We start from the raw sequence: 16924 nt of genomic DNA, 5'->3' as shown, positions 1-16924 counted from the left end.
GTTCTAAGGAGCAAGATCTACTAGATGACCTAGCTGAAGCCTTCCTCACTCTATCTCTCTCAAGCTTCCTAACATATGATGATAATTCCTTCCATTCAAGCTCCGTAAGGTTCTCGCATTCCACACAGGTGTTAATAAAAGAACATTCATTCTCCTGCATTTAGCGCAAATACTATGCGGATCTAATGCCGATTTTGGCAGCCTAACCTTACAGTCTTCCCTACTGCAAACTCTAAACATAGGTGAAGCCTTAGCGTCAGACATCGTGAAAGAGTAGTCAAAACCAAAGTCGAAAAACAGTCCACAATAAGCGTATGCCAAGCCAGAGAAAAAACAGAATACGTCACAAAAAACCAATCCAAATTCTCGGCAAACGAGTTGAAATCCAAGATGGAGGAACGAACAATAGGTGTTGTCCCGTTCAACCGACAGAGAAATTATGGCTTAGAAAACGGGAATAGTTCCTCAGACCCCCGACCACCCAGCGCGGCGGGAATGGTGGATCACCTGACCTACCTGTCGCGTGTGCCGCGAGTTTTGAAATTCTGTCGGGACGACCGAGTCTATAGCTAAGTATATATCTGCTGGGTAAGTTACTTGTACAAAAATTATTGTACTTGTCAAAACAATACTGTATAGTTTGTTAAACAATATGTTAATATTAGCCTTCTTGGTAAAAGACTTTTGACAAACAAGCCATTTGTCAAATGATCACTTTGAAAAATGACAATAGTTCACAAAACTCACAACACATACATACCATGTACCTTCTACAAATAAATAATGCAGAGTACCCTAAGAAAAAGAACTTCTAGTACACGCAGTCATTATAATAAATAGCATTAATATATAATATAGCATACCCATAAATTGCAGTTTAATAGGAAAAAACACAGTCAATGCAGTATTCACCTTATATTCAGCATTAACTATACATTCTGAAAATATTTAAATACACAAAATCTTCATATAGATTGAATTAACTTGAGCTAATAACACAAGTTTATAAAAATGAACACAATCAATTATCAAATAAATGTCCTAATAAAACAACATTATGTAAATTATATATTTCACGATAAACAGGCAAATAATTTGGTAAATAAGAAAATTATGATTTCACATAATCCTTGACTCGTAGATTTTATCAGCAAAAGACTGCCCAAGTAACATCTTGGAGAAGGTAAGTTCCATTTAGCTACCTATTAAGAGTTACAATATTTCTTATTCAAAGCCCAAGACATAAAGTACTTTATCAATTTACTTTATAAACCTTGTACACAAATAATTTAAAATAATACTACACAAAACTCTTTAAACTATATTCTAATTCAAAAAGCTTTTAAAGTAGTGTACAAAAAATCACTCTGTCTGCTCACAAGAATTCCTGTTAAATGTTAGAATCAATTGGTTTTATGTAGCAGTTAAAACAAAATCAGATTTTCTTTCAATTCATATAAATCCTTTCCTTAAGAATGTTGGCAACTACATTAAACTAGGAGGCATCAATTGCATTAAAGAGAGATCAAACCACTTTGATTTTGATCATCATCTACTAATTCTAAGTTTACTCTCATTCCAAAACACCTACTTCTCTTATACTCACAATTTAGTATGACAAATACCATTATGAAAATAAATCAGTAGTCATATCTTGCTGCCTTCTCTCTGAAAAAGAAAAATAAATCTTTACAATATATACAAACCTAAAACTAATGGCAGAAATTACATTGGTAAAAAATTTCATGATAACCAAAATATTTTTTATATAGATATAATCATCAGATCTCAATAATGTGAATGGATTTAATGAGATCATTGAGCTATATTTCTAGACATTTGCAAGGGTCACCCAAAGCAATTCTTCTGATATGACATTTAGAAACTGGAACAGGATAAAGTTAAAAGTTGGACAGCTATGAATAAAGACCAAATGGAAAGCAAAATGTACAATGGAAGTAATAGCCCCCACAGAGGGATTTACAGAAATTTTACTATTTGCTGCTTTAAGTAAAACAATAGAGCATACCCATCATCCATTTTAACTGTGAGGCCACGAAAGTTACAAAAAAAACATTTCTTCATATTTTTTCTATATAATTACCAAACACATTAAAAATATTAGATTACTATACTATCTGCATCACTAGAACAGACTATCATTTGTGGTCCTTATGAAAGTATTGTAGCACCGGATATTTTTTAAAAATCCAAAAGTCTAAGAAACTATATAACACTTTATTATATTTTTCTCAAAATGAATACAAGCAGTCCCTGGTTACGACGGGGGTTCCATTCTTGAGACACGTCGTAAGCCGGAACAATCGCAAAAACCCTAAGAAAACCTTACTTTTAATGCTTTAGGTGCATTCAAAACTATGTAAACTGCATTCTTATTGTATTTTTCATCAAAAAACCTTTAAATATTGATTATTTTGCATTTTTAGTCTCATATTTCATCTGCCAGATCAGCGTTTGTAGGCGTCGTAACTCTGGAACATGCGTCGTAACCCTGGAACATGCGTCGTAACCCTTGAAATAATTTCTGATGAATATATAATTGAAAAGCGTCGTAACCTCGGAACGTCGTAATCCGAGACCGTCATAACCTGGGGACTGCCTGTATTAAAAAATCAAGCCTGGTTTTTCCTGACTAAACATGAAGGATTTCAGGATAAAAAGACCAACATGCATTTTTAAATACCGTAACTGTAATATACATAACAAAATTGAACCAGAATTGAGTACAGGTATCTTAATTTGCAGAAAGAATAGTGAAATGTACTGGGTTCATTGCAAAGCAAATTATATAGTAGTCATCAGTAATAAAAAGACCACTAAGCCATATGTGCAATGAAATGTAATATGGAACAACCTGATTCTATTATGAAATCAAAGAAATCCCTCTCCTTCTTCCAAACTTATACCTAATTGGGGTTGCCATTTTTGAAGACCGTTTTCTAGGTGTTATGAACAGCTCATTTCATCATTTTTTTCTGCAGATGATTTACAGATACATGCCTTTCCAGACTTCAATCCTCCCATCCGAGCTTGGGGAAGAAAAAAGCTTTTTATCTTTCCTAAGAATAACAAAGAAAAACTACAGACCAAAAATTTTGGGGAATTCTGTACCACAAGGCAAATTACCATGGCACACATCCAAAGAAACACCTCTTGAGATAAAATTTTGGTACAGTGCAGGTGAGACTGACCTGGCAACTCCCTGGTCCTGTGCAGGCGAGACTGACCTGGCAACTGCCTGGTCCTGTGCAGGTTAGACTGACCTGGCCACTACCTAGTCCTAAGTACAGGTCCTCATATGTTTTGTGATTTTCACTAACTTTGCTTTTTTACTAAATGTTAACGTTGAAGACCATGAAGAACAATCTTATTCTTTAAGATGAGGATAAAATAAGACCCTTTTTCAAGAAAGTAAACACTGATATATTGTTAAAAATACACTTAAAAACCTCAAACTTCGCAAGGTCTACTGCCCTCATTGTCAAAGGGAATGAAACAATCAAAATTTCTACATGGACAGATTATTTGTATAAGATTCTTCCTTAATGTTATGACTGCTTAAACGTGCTGGTGTTAAGGTTATGCTGCCCATCTACTGCTCAATATAGGCCATTAATCTTGAGTGTGGTCACAAAGGTTAGGTACTTGGCTTTAAATAACTTCTTTAGATTCATCAGGGACGCTAATAATTCAGATTTCTTTCTTACAAAGGGGGAAAGCCAAATACCTGACCTTTGAAACCCATACCAATGATCAGCAGAAGCAGCTAGGCAACATCACTGCAACACCAGAATTGTTAGGGTGTCATCACATCAAGCTGGAACCTGATATAAATAATCTTGTGTAGAAATTTGATTTAGTTTCAATCCCTCTGATAATGAGGACAGCAGTCCTTGTAAAGTTGAAGGACTTTCTGTGAATTTTTAACAATATATATTAAGATTTAAGAATAAGGTCCTCTCTCAACCAACCTCCTTATTCCTTGCTGAACTATATAAAAGAAAAAGGTTTGCATTCTTGTATGAACAAAGCCTAGTTCATAACTACACAAGAATAAGAATCCTTGTGTTACTACAGTTTAAATGTTGGGGTAAAACTTACGGAACTCCGGCCACTCCATCATTATCTTTACGCCTTTTTAGGATCTGTTGGATTTGTTGCCACTCCCTGTTCAGTTCAGCATTGCGATCCTTCTCCTTATTACCACCTATGCGACGCGTCTTTCGACCATCAGCCATTTTCACACCATACTGGAAAGCAGCTTTTGGCATGGCCTCTCGCTGATTCATGTAGTCACTATACTCTTCTTGAGTATCAAAGTCCCAACGACCCACTGGCCCCTTCTTATTGCCCTGCAATTGAAAGTGGTGAACATAACATTTTCATGATAAAGTAAAATTTTATGTAATACTTACCCGGTATAATTACTTCGCTAACAAATTTTTGCCCTGGTAGCTTGAAGATTAAGAAATTTACAGGTAACGCTTCACAGTGACCTTTGTCTAGGAGAATTGAGGGACGAATAAACACATCCTCCACTACACAACACTTAACTTAGTTACAAGGTTAACATGTTAACCCAGACACAAGGCTGGCAATGGCACGGGAAGGAAGCAAGGGAGCCAGGTGCAGTATCAAGTGGAGAAAAAATTAACAAGGGGCGGTAGAAGGAGAGAATATTGTGGTGTGGGAAGAGAGTTGGCACCAGGCTAGCTTGGCACCAGTAGTGCTAGTAGCATAATGAATTAAATGTTCACAATATAGTATATACATTTTATATGTAATATACATTTGTTTGTGCGCTTTTATCACAAACTTCTACAAAACTCAAAACAGCAAGTCAAAATACCAAGCACAATTCTCTCTCCATAATATATTGCCCTTACACTTCCAGTGTAATAAGTTCAATTAATCTTTTACCAACAACAGATCACACTTGGTACCATTATACCAGCATATCTCAAATCCTATCAAATGCTACTGAGAATTGAAGATATGCATATCATTACTAAAATTATATATCCAGTGGTTAACACAATATTAACTTTATTACGGTGCTTGGACATGGCAATTAACCTTTACTGACCATAACTAAAGGACACTGAATATCAACATACATACATATATCTCAACTACTATCACACATTGAGAAATGCAATATGCATTTCATCACCTGAAAGTTGGTCTGTTAGCAAATACAATGGTATTAATTTATTACGCTATTCAGAGAAGGAACATTAACTTCTACCGACACTTGTACTCAGAGTACCATTATACTAATATATCTCAAGTCATATCAAACATTATTAAGACTTGTAGGTATACATTTCAATACCAAAAGTAGTGGCTTGGTAGAGAACGCAAAACTTGAGTTTGTTACACTAATCGGTAAGTTAGGTAACGAACACAAAACTAACACAAAATTTAAGTTTCTATGCTATTCGGAGAATTAAAGTCAGCCTTTACCGATCAAGTTTGTTCAAATCTATCAGATATCAATTGAAACTCCGCCATGTATTCACTAACAGAGAATCGGTCCAATATTGAACATGTAATTTATTACTAATCTATTCAGGAAAGGCATGTAATAATTACATTAGTATTACGTTACACACTCGTAACATGTCTCCCATGCAAATACAGTTTGGCAAAGAATGCAATGCTTACATTATTACTTTACTTGTAACATGTCTTGAACATAAGTATTAGTTCGGCAACTAATGCAATATTTATATTACTACATTACTTACTCGTAAAATGTCTCAAACATGAGTATTAGTTCGGCAATGAATGTAATCTTACATTATTGCATTAACCTTAAAGGGTGGTAGCGCGGTAAACTATGCTGGTGGTAGTTTACTAAAATGATTGTGAATTCATTACCTCATCAAAATATGAAAAACTCGAATCAGACTATTAACCCTTAACCGCCGACGGCGTTCGCGAGTGAGTGCTGAAGCGGAAATTTTTTTTTTTCAAAAAATCACAGCACGCTTTGTTTTCAAGATTAAAAGTTCATTTTTGGCTCCTTTTTTTGTCATTGCCTGAAGTTTAGTATGCAACCATCAGAAATGAAAAAAATATCATTATCATATATAAATATGGGGATATATGACAGTGCGAAAAAAAATTTCATATATAATTGTGTACAAATCGTGCTGTGAGCAAAACGGTTAAAGCTAACGAGTTAATTTTTTTTTATGTATTGTACACTAAATTGCAATCATTTTGGTATATAACACATTGTAAAATGATCAAGGCAACACAGAGAAAATATTATCACAAAATGATGCATGAATTCGTAACACGTGGACGAAAAAAAAGCTGTTTTCAAAAATTCACCATAAATTGAAATATTGTTCTAGAGACTTCTCGTTTGTTGCAAAATGAAGGTAATTGATTGAATATTACTAGACTGTAAGTGCCATAGCTTACAATTGCAGTTTTCGACGATTTCGATCGAGTTAAAGTTGACCGAAGGACGAATCTTTTCTATTTATTGTTATTTATATGAAAATCTTTCAAAACTGATAAAAGCTACAACCATAGGTTGTTTTTTGTTGTATTTTACATGAAATTGTGCACATTTTCATATATAAAACTTTGTGTAACGGCTAATTTAAAATGGTGCAAACATTACGACAATCGACGAAAAAATGTATGATTTTTTCAGAAGAGTTACCGTGTGGACGTAAGGAAAAATTTTATTTCATAAATTCACCATAAATCGAAATATCGTGCTAGAGACTTCCAATTTGTTGCAAAATAAAGGTAAATGATTGAATATTACTAGAATGTAATAGTTTTAGCTTACAATTGCATTTTTTTACCATTTCGGTTGAGTTAAAGTTGACCGAAGGTTGAAATTTTGGCACATCGCTATTTATATGAAAATATTTTAAAACTGATAAAAGCTACAACCATGGTGGTTTTTTTAGTTGTATTCTACATGAAATTGCGCACATTTTCATATATAAAACTTTATGTAACGGCTAATTTCAAATGGTGCAAACATTACGACAACTGGACGAAAAAATTTATGATTTTTTTCGGAAGAGTTCCCGCGCGGATGTAAGAAAAAATTTTTTTTTTTTTCATAAATTCACCATAAATCGAAATATTGTGCTAGAGACTTCCAATTTGTTGTAAAATAAAGGTAAATGATCGAATATTACTTGAATGTAAGAGTTTTAGCTTACAACTGCATTTTTTTACCATTTTGGTTGAGTCAAATTTGACCGAAGGTTGATATTTTGGCACTTGTCGTTATTTATATCAAAATATTTTAAAACTGATAAAAGCTACAACCATGGGTTGTTTTTAGCTGTATTCTAAATGAAATTGTGCACATTTCCATATATAAAACATTATGTAACGGCTAATTTAAAATGGTGCAAACATTACGACAATCGGACAAAAAAATTTATGATTTTTTCGGAAGAGTTACACCGTGGACGTAAGGAAAGTTTTTTTTCATAAATTCACCATAAATCGAAATATTGTGCTAGCGACTTCTAATTTGTTGCAAAATGAAGGTAAATGATTGAATATTACTAGAATATAAGAGTTTTAGCTTACAAATTTGTTTTTCGACCATTTCGGTAGAGTCAAATTTGACCGAAGGTTGAAATTTTGGCACTTATCGTTATTTATATGAAAATATTTCAAAACTGATAAAAGCTACAACCATGAGTTGTTTTTTGTTGTATTCTACATAAAATTGCACACATTTTCATATATAATACTTCATGTAACGCCTAATATAAAATGGTGCAAAAATGATGTCAAAGTGACGGAATAATTTTTTGAGATATGTCGCTGATACTTTTTAGTGCGAGGATAAAGAAATTCGCGCTTACATGCCTGGGTAACGATTGTAAACAAAACAACGCCTTGATCCGTGAGCTCCCAGTATCCCCCAAGGCGCGTGATTCAAACGTTTTTGCCTAGTAGGCCTATAACTATTTTTCCGTGAATTTTAAAAAAACTTTTTTATATCGACGTACCATACGTCCAATCGGCACCCAACAGACAATTTATATCGACGTTTAATAAGTCCAATCGGCGTTAAAGGGTTAATAACAAAATGATATTGTTAAGATACAATAAAGTTTTGTACATACTTACCTGGCAGATATATACTTAGCTATAGACTCCGTCGTCCCCGACAGAAATTCGAATTTCGCGGCACACGCTGCAGGTAGGTCAGGTGATCTACCGCCCCTGCCGCTTGGGTGGCAGGAATAGGAACGATTACCGTTCTAGAACCAGATTTTCTCTTCCACCTGTCTCCTGAGGGGAGGTTGGGTGGGCCATCAATCGTATATATCTGCCAGGTAAGTATGTACAAAACTTTATTGTATCTTAACAATATCATTTTTGTACATGGAACTTACCCAGCAGATATATACTTAGCTGATTGACACCCTTGGTGGTGGGAAAGAGACAACTATTTACTGAATAGACAGGTAAACAACATACGTTGTAGGTAATAAATAAATAAAACCTTGGTTCCTACTTGATCAGGCGGAAGACTCCATGGCTAATGCCTAGGAATCTGCTTCGCCTCAAGAGCCTCAGCGAGGATGTGACCTATGGCTAAGAGTTCTTGTGGGTCTGTCGATGGGGTCTTATCCATTTACTCGACAGAGCCTCTTACATGACAATATGCCTATGCCTAGTGGCATAATTAAGGAGCACAACACCGATCCCGATCACCTGATCCTAACACGAGGGTTAGTGCTTAAGTTGAAAAGAGTTATCTACAAACTCCTTTCAAACAACCCAAAGAAAAAACACGACGTTAAATAAAATTTAACTCACTAGTTAAGGATCAGTATCTGCTCCCTATCCCAGCAATGTATCCGCAGACACGTATCAACCAAGAGAGAAGGATCCCTCGAAGGTTATCTTGACATCCTTCGGATAATGGGAAGTCAACACAGAGTTGCATCTCCCGTATGTGACAGCTAATATGTCCTTATGACATATTGTTAGGGAAAGAACAAGAATTCGGAAAAGCTCGCACTTCATGCACTTTTAATTCTCAGCTGTTTGAAGGAATCATCAATGCACTTATCAAGTGCTTAGGAGATCACAATGTCTCAAAGAAGGCCAGGGCGTTCTTTGATATAGATCTCTTCTGGGTGAAGCCTGGAGCCTGGCTAGCGCTTCGTGCCTGGCAGGCGCCTAGAGCCTGTCTAGCGCCTCGCGCCTGGCTGGAGCCTTGCGCCTGAATGGCGCCTAGAGCCTGGCTGGAGCCTCGCGCCTAGATGGCGCCTTGCGCCTAGCTGGCGCCTCGCGCCTGGCTGGTGCCTGATTGGCTCCTCCTTCCTGGCTAGCGCCTCGCGCCTGGCTGGAGCATTGCGTCTGGCTGGTGCCTTGCGCCTGGAAGGCACCTGGAGCCTGGCAGAAGACTTCATGATTACTGTCTATGAGTCTGCATGCCTCAAGAGTTTCAGCGAGGTAGGGACCTATGACTGACAAACCCTTCTGGATCATGTCAATGGGGCTAGCCCGCTTACACGACAGAGCCTTCTCGGATCGTGCCAATGGGGGCTGACCCACTTACATGGCAGAGCCTTACCTGTATCATATCAATGGGGACTAGCCCTCTTACATGACAGAGCTTTAGGTTTCTCTTTACTGGAAGGAGCCTTGCGTCTGGATGGATCCTCAATCCTGACTGGAGCCTAGCCTTGAAGGAGCCTGCACCTGGCTGGCTCCTCAATCCTGGTACCTGAGGCCTAGCTTGAGAGCCTGGCTGGCTCCTAGAGCCTGGCTGGCTCCTAGAGCCTGGTTGGCTCCTAGAGCCTGGTTGGCTCCTAGAGCCTGGCTGGCTAGAGCCTGGCTGGCTCCTAGAGCCTGGCTGCGCCTCGCGCCTGGCTGGCGCCTCGCGCCTGGCTGGCGCCTCGCGCCTGGCTTGGCTCCTCCACACTTGCTGGAGCTTCGAGCTTGGAAGAGTCTCTAGGCTGTCTGGCAATGTCCACATCGGACACTCTTATATCTGTCCGATTTGTTCGCCTCTAGTGCATTTGCGCCAGGTTGGAGGCCCGCTCCTTCTCAGTATCCGACCATGACAGAGTTCCTTGGAACTGTCCGCCTCTGGCGTTTTTCGCCTGTATTGGCATTTGGCGCTTGGCTGGCGCTACATTGTCCGAGAGTCCTGAACAACCACATAGTTTATCAGGAGACTGGAGAAGGGTGGAAGAAATTCTTCCCCTTTGAGCTTTTGGCCCCTGGCAAGGGGAGGTGATTTTAGTCAGCTACACCCAGTAGACGACAGGATATCTAACAATACGAGAGAGAAGAGTCTTCCTCCGAGGAGGATCCTTCGTGAACACTTCTTTTGCTAACGAGATCTCTTCTTACATGTTGATGAGGTTCCTCGTTGCAGAATCTTCCCTATCCTTGCCCGAAGGAAGGGAAGGAGTCTGGAAGTCGAAGGAGACTCTGAGCTGAAATTGGGCGGAACCCTGATTTCTAGCTCTTATTGTATCCTTCTGAATACCTTCTGGGAAGCATTTTGAGCCCTCATCGCACCCCGAAGACTCTGTAGGCAAACGTTTTAAACCATCTCTTCTTCTGTAGATGAAAATGTAAGTACCCTGCCTGGGCAACTAAACTTCTATCTGAAAGCGTTGCGTCAGGAATAGAGGGATTTATTTCTTTTGTGCCAGGACATACTATGCTGGCAAGAACCCATTGCCGAGTCTCCATTGAATCTGATGCGAGATTCCAATGCACAAAAAATTCACTTGTCTTCTTGGTCGTTTAGGGCTAAGAGAAACAAAGAATTCCTTCATAAACTTCCTCAAAGAAGTTTGATGAGGAGCAGTTCCATTTTGTCGGAACACGGAATCTGTGGCCCACAAAAAAAAAAAAAAATCCCATTCGAAGTACATGATATCCTACTCTTGTCGTATTGCGGTATCGTATAAGATCCGAAGATCTTAATCCTCTGTTATCTCTAATTCCCTTTGTAGAGACAGAGTATGGCCTTTTACTGCGTTCTTTGATAGCAGATATATACATAGGTGATTCTTCCCTCTGAAAGTGAAGAAAAAACCTCGCTATGTGGTTCACAGAGGTATCGGAAGAGGACAGTTTCCTCATTCCATCTAGCACGATCTGCAGCAATTCTATGTCTTAGCCATGACTATTGTCATTTACCTTGAAAAAACCTCTCATTCATGTCCACTTCTGGTCAGTCTGCACGCGGACAGACTCAGAGTGGAGAGGTTTTATAGGTCTATTTATAATAGATTCTGATAGAATATCCAGATACTCTTGGAAAAGCCTTACGAAACATGCTGTGAGAAGAACGTGACTTCTGTGAATCCAACCTCTCTAAGGCCAAAATGAGGCATACATCCTCTCTTCCTTTGACGCCCAGTTATCTTAATATCTGTTAAGAATTTATAACTAGGGAAAAAAAGGCTAAAGTTTATTCCCCTTCTTTAAATTTAAAGATGTCTTATATTGCTACCTCTCTTGGTTCGAGGAAAAAGAAGCAGTCTAAAGGAAGCCTGTTCGTCTTCTACCTTACAAAGAGATCTATGAAGAAGACTTTCCGCAGGTTCTCACAACTCTTTTCAATAAGTGTTAGACATACGTTAACAGTTATTATCTTCGATCGAGAAGGTTCTCACGGACATGCAAAATCTTGCATCGAACCTCTTAAGGATCGTTACGTTCCGTGTCTGTTCCCAAATAGGTTCTCTTTTGTTAACGCGAACAGGGGCGAAAAAAAAGAGATTCTCGATGCTCTTTGCGATATGAGAGAGTCGTGGAATTGGCCTAAGTGATTAAAATAAATCATTTCATCATTCCTTGTAAGCGACCCCTTTTCGATTAAATGGGTAACGAAATCAGGAACGAATCTTGCCGTTACCGAGCCTGCTGTCCGAGAGGCTACTGGACTCTTAGGTTAATAACTCGCTAAAACGAGAAAATATCTTGGATGGTGCTTCTGGCGCGGCAGGCGCTTCTGGCGCAATTTGCGCCAGGCTGGCGCTTCCTTCTAGTTCTTTTTAGGTTATGTGCCATAACATCTATGCCTTTATGGTACCTGACATCCTTCACATGTTAATTCCGTTCTTAGCGGGAAAAAACTTTTATATACGTAGTATAGTCCATTCAGGGAAACAACTTCTGCCACTAAGAGAATGTTTCCCATCCGACTCGCCCAACTTCTCTGAGCAATATCCGAATTTAAAAAGGTTGTGTGCGTTTCTCGAAAGGATGAGAGAATTATATATATCGCGCGCTGCCGTATTAGAATCCTTTATAATACTGTCACATTGTGGTAAACAGCATTAATCTAGGAAACCTTTGTAAGGATACTAGGAATTCTGTAGTTAACCTCGGTATGTGCATAAGACTTGACCATACCGTAGTCTTAAAGTGAATTCTCTACTACATTCATCTTCTCACTAAGCATGTACTCTAATAAGCCATGCTTTCGTAAGCATGAGAGCATTATACAATATAGAGTTCCGCTGCGTTAGAATCTTTTAAAAATGTTACCTACGGTAAACAGCATTGAAATGTTGCAATATCTTTCTTATTGAAAGCTTCTTAGCAAAAAGGCAGACAATATTTTATTTATGTTTGCTTAACTATCCCCTCAATCAGAGGCTAAAACCACGATTGTAGGGGAGAGACACGGTTATTCATTCCATCCCGCAGGAGAGAGACATGTTACCGACCACTCATGACCGACACCTACATGATACTGCGTTGGTGTCTAAGCGATAGCAGTCTCGTTAGCCGACTGGCCTTACTCTTCCAGAGTTGCCAGCTACTCCATTTAATAAAGGAATCTTATAAAATTATTATCGAACTTCAGGAAGTTCTTATAATGCGAAACAAGACTTCGATAAATCTAGAAGCTAAGTAGGTGTTGTCTTAACAATCCCTTTAAGCGTAGTCCTTCCTAGGAAATTCCTGGAAGGATACTGGTAACTGAGTTGCTCAGCAAAGAAGAAACTACGGTATGTGCTTATGATTTGCCGTATCGTATTCTCACACAGCAGATACTCTACTACCTTCTTTCCCTGCCGAGGCAGATAGAGAAAGGATATTCTGGTGCCTGGATCCTTGCACCTAGCGCCTGGAATGTTCCGCACGCTAGAAAGGAGACTCGCTCCTGGAACGTTCCGCTTGCGTGGAAGGTCCCGTGCGCCCTGACAGTTCCGAGCGCCTACTAGACCCCTTTTAGAAAGAGCCTCTTGCCCGGAAACGTTCAATGGAAGGATCGTTCTGATTGCCACTCTACTGTAAGGCTCCTTGCTCTAGCCGTCTGTTTTTCTGGCGCAATTTGCGCCAGGCTGGCGCTTCGTCTCTTTGAAGGCGCCTTGCGCCAAGAAAAATTTTCTAGAACGCGGCTCGCGTTTGTTGTAGGAACGCGGCTCGCGCTAGTCTGTTAGCTGGAACGCGCCTCGCTGCTGGCTATAGGAACGTAGCTCACGCTAGCTTGCTGGAACGCGGCTTCCTGGCAGCGGCTGGCCTCAGTGTTCTCTTAGTTTTCAGAGAACGCGCTAGATCATCGCTCCAAACATACATTCTTCGTCTTTTCGGATGTAAGATGAAGAGACGCACTTTTTTAAGGATGCCTTATCAATGGCTATCCTTGGCAGTCTGGGACGTTCTACAGAACCTGCCGAGGGACGCCTGACCGGTGGGGGTTCTCCCTAACCTTCCTGCGGCTGTCTACTTTCCTCCTCCACTGGGTCTGGGAGTTTGGAAGAGGTCTAGGCCTGGAAGCGCTACGGAGCCGATCAGACGCACCCTCCACTGCACTGGGAACACTATATTCACTTCTTACCTTTTTAGAGCTCGCCTTTTGAGCTCCATCCATTTATCTTCAAATTTGCACATATGAATTTGTAGATTCTGTGGAGTAAGAAGGTGATGAGGATGCAACAACTACTAGAATTGTCAATACTCTAACTGCTCGTTAGTACGAGAGCTCTTAAAGCTTCTAAAGGAAGCGTATCTAGTTATATGCTTTCTGACTTCCTAAAGTAGGAAGTTAGATCTTATATTTCCTTCATCAAGTTCTAACACTTATACACGTATTAGTGAAAAAAAATATCAATATTTCCCTTATTGCAAAATATAAGTGTCTACCGAAAATTTCGGTAGTTTCACGTAATATATTTTTCGAAATTTCGAAGCCAAATTCATTAAAAAATTAATAAAAGCGTATGCCAAACCAAAGACCCAGTACTTCCCTGCAAAAGACAGCCCAGAAGGTCGATGGCGATGAAAAAACGAAAATCAAGTCAGGAGGTAGCAACAACGTATGTTGACACTACCGCGACAGAGAAAATCTGATTCTAGAACGGTAATCGTTCCTATTCCTGCCACCCAGCGGCAGGGGCGGTAGATCACCTGACCTACCTGCAGCGTGTGCCGCGAAATTCGAATTTCTGTCGGGGACGACGGAGTCTATAGCTAAGTATATATCTGCTGGGTAAGTTCCATGTACAAAAACAATAATATACAGTCTTGAAGGCTACCAGAAATCTGTGATAATTCTTTACTAAAATCTGGTCTCTAACCGGCAAATTTAAGAACACAGCTGCTATCAACAATCAGTGTTACCCAAGCGTCAGCAGAAATAGAATGAAGTGGTCTGCTAGGAGTTCTTGGCATTGCCATTGGTGGGCAGGTCCTATCACCTGCAATAAATCTGTGAAGCGTTGTCCGTGAATATTTTAATTTTCAAGCTGCCAAGCCAAGAAATTGTTAGCCAAGTAATTAGTGGGTAAGTAACTTATATAAAAATCTTGATTACTATGGCTGCTCTATTGATAAAAATACTTCTCATGCAATGCTCCTGCAGCCAAATATAACTATTTGGCATTTTTATGGTTATGTGTTGTCATTATTCTCATTCTTTTACATTACACACAGATGATTCTGAATTATGTCTTTAAAAAAAAGTGTGAATATCTCAAAAGATAAAAAAAAAAATACATTGTGATAAACAAAAATTATATGGCAATAAAAAAGTCCTCTTCTTTTGGAGAACTGGATTCTACACATTCTTAAAAATAACGAACCTTTAGTATTATCTGACTTTGCCTTACATGGCCCACTGCAAGCAGTACCACCTATAAATGCTTCACTATCTTTTTGTTTATGAATTCTAATTAACTTCTGTCTACATTACTAATCAAATATGTACAGTATATGGCAAAGCTAAAACTAACCATGTCCATCTTGGTATAGTCTGCTTCATCATCTGAGTCATCAATGGCATCTTGCATCTCAGCCATGCCAGGGTAACACTCAGTGTAATAATCATCACCAACTAACAAACTGTTGACTCTGTAAGAGACAGAATTCCCCTTCAAATACATTCTGACAAAATTATGCTCAATAACTTTTAAAAAGTAACAAAGTGAGAAAAAAATTTATCTTCCAAACAAGTATTATGACAAAAATTTAATTTCTGGTCATCAGTAAATTGGAAAAAAACAAACTAGGTATCGTTACATGATTACAAAAAGTCGAGAGAATTTCTATTCAACTGTTTAGTTTAAAAAACTCACTGTTTTCCCTGCTGCTGTGAAGCTCCTAAAGGTGGCTGGGGTCCTGTCTGTTGTGGTGGCATTTGCTGTTGCTGGGGTGGTTGCTGTGGTATGTTTTGTGGTGGTTGTTGCTGAGTCACTGACTTATCTGCTTTTGCATCAGCAACTATTGGCCATTGTGCTTGTAATCTCTCCTCTGCTGCTCGCATGTCATTCTTCACTTCTTCATGTGCAGAGCGGCTGAAATATGAACGGGGCTTTCGTTCCCTGTCATGGTCCCGCTCCCTATCATGCCTGATAAATGGACCATTTTTCAGTTAGGCAGTATTCATTAATAAATGTAGGCATGTAAAATATTAAAGGACATACTATATTTTAAAAATTCTGAGAAGACTCCAGGGAACATGGTTTTTATTTTAAAGACAAGACAAAAATTGACATTTTTATAGTAAAATAAATTTTTGTATATGCATACTTAGCAAGTAATTATACATAGCTATAACTTCCACTCATACAAAAATTTGGAATCACAATTTTTAAAATAAATTATATTTTTCCTAACTATACAAACCTGAGGTCCTTTATATTAGGAAGTACTTTTAGCGTAGGCTGGAATTCAGCCGTTGAAGATTTAACAAGGTAATTAGGCAGTAACTGCTTCTCTGGTAGTCAGGAGTCCCACCTGACTGGGCTTAAACATTCCACCTTGCTTTAAGCCCAGGAGAAGACTGAGGGGTGGCATGAGGTGGGCCTAAATGTAAAGGACCTCAGGTTTGTATAGTTAGGAAGAATACAATTTACTTTAAAAACTGTGCTTTGTTCCTACACATTATATAAACCCTCAGTCCTTTACATTAGGAAGAATCAATCACTGGAAAGAGGAATATGAAAGTCTTATCAACAGACTGGTGTTAGCCCAACCAAAGGTCTCCCTCTTGGTTGTACAAGCAAGGAGGGGAACCTGGCCTCTGTTCAACTGGTTGGAGTATGGGAACTGCAAGACCAATGGCCAGACCTCTGGACCACTTCATAAGAGGGAGACAACCATAGCCTCTTATGAATAGCAAACGAGAACCTTCTTTCGTTGAACAGGGGAAGGCGAAATAATACAAGCTCTCCTTTTCAACGAGCAAACTCGTCCACAAAGCGCCATTGGCACCTGGGGGAAGACTCCTCAGAACTCGATACACTAGAGGAGAGACATGACACTTCCTTCGAGACGCCTTTCCAACGCTATGTCAAGACCTGGGATAATTCAACAGGACCGATTGAAGGAGCAACTGTCTATGGGCAGACCCCACTGACCTCCCTTGGGCTACCAGTATTTATGCCTCCTCCCAGGTTCAGGGGAGTTTGGCAAG

The 16924-nt window shown here is 39.1% G+C and overlaps 1 protein-coding gene across 1 annotated transcript in view; it reads right to left on the bottom strand.

Moving 5' to 3' along the window:
- Positions 1 to 902: 902 nt before the first annotated feature.
- Positions 903 to 16924, bottom strand: part of LOC135207280 (protein Red-like) — a 137891-nt gene continuing 121869 nt past the window's right edge. The window contains exons 9-12 of the mRNA XM_064238948.1: positions 15585 to 15857; positions 15243 to 15360; positions 4123 to 4373; positions 903 to 1668 (exon numbers count right to left, since the gene is read on the bottom strand). Of these exons, the coding sequence (XP_064095018.1) occupies positions 1641 to 1668; positions 4123 to 4373; positions 15243 to 15360; positions 15585 to 15857 (670 nt within the window). The 3' untranslated portion in view covers positions 903 to 1640. The remainder of the gene's footprint in view (positions 1669 to 4122; positions 4374 to 15242; positions 15361 to 15584; positions 15858 to 16924) is intronic.

The sequence above is a fragment of the Macrobrachium nipponense genome, chromosome 11 (genome assembly GCF_015104395.2).
Source record: "Macrobrachium nipponense isolate FS-2020 chromosome 11, ASM1510439v2, whole genome shotgun sequence".
NCBI lineage: Eukaryota > Metazoa > Arthropoda > Malacostraca > Decapoda > Palaemonidae > Macrobrachium > Macrobrachium nipponense.
The sequence above is the reverse complement of the archived record's forward strand: the minus strand, read 5'-3'. Positions and strand labels throughout refer to the sequence as shown.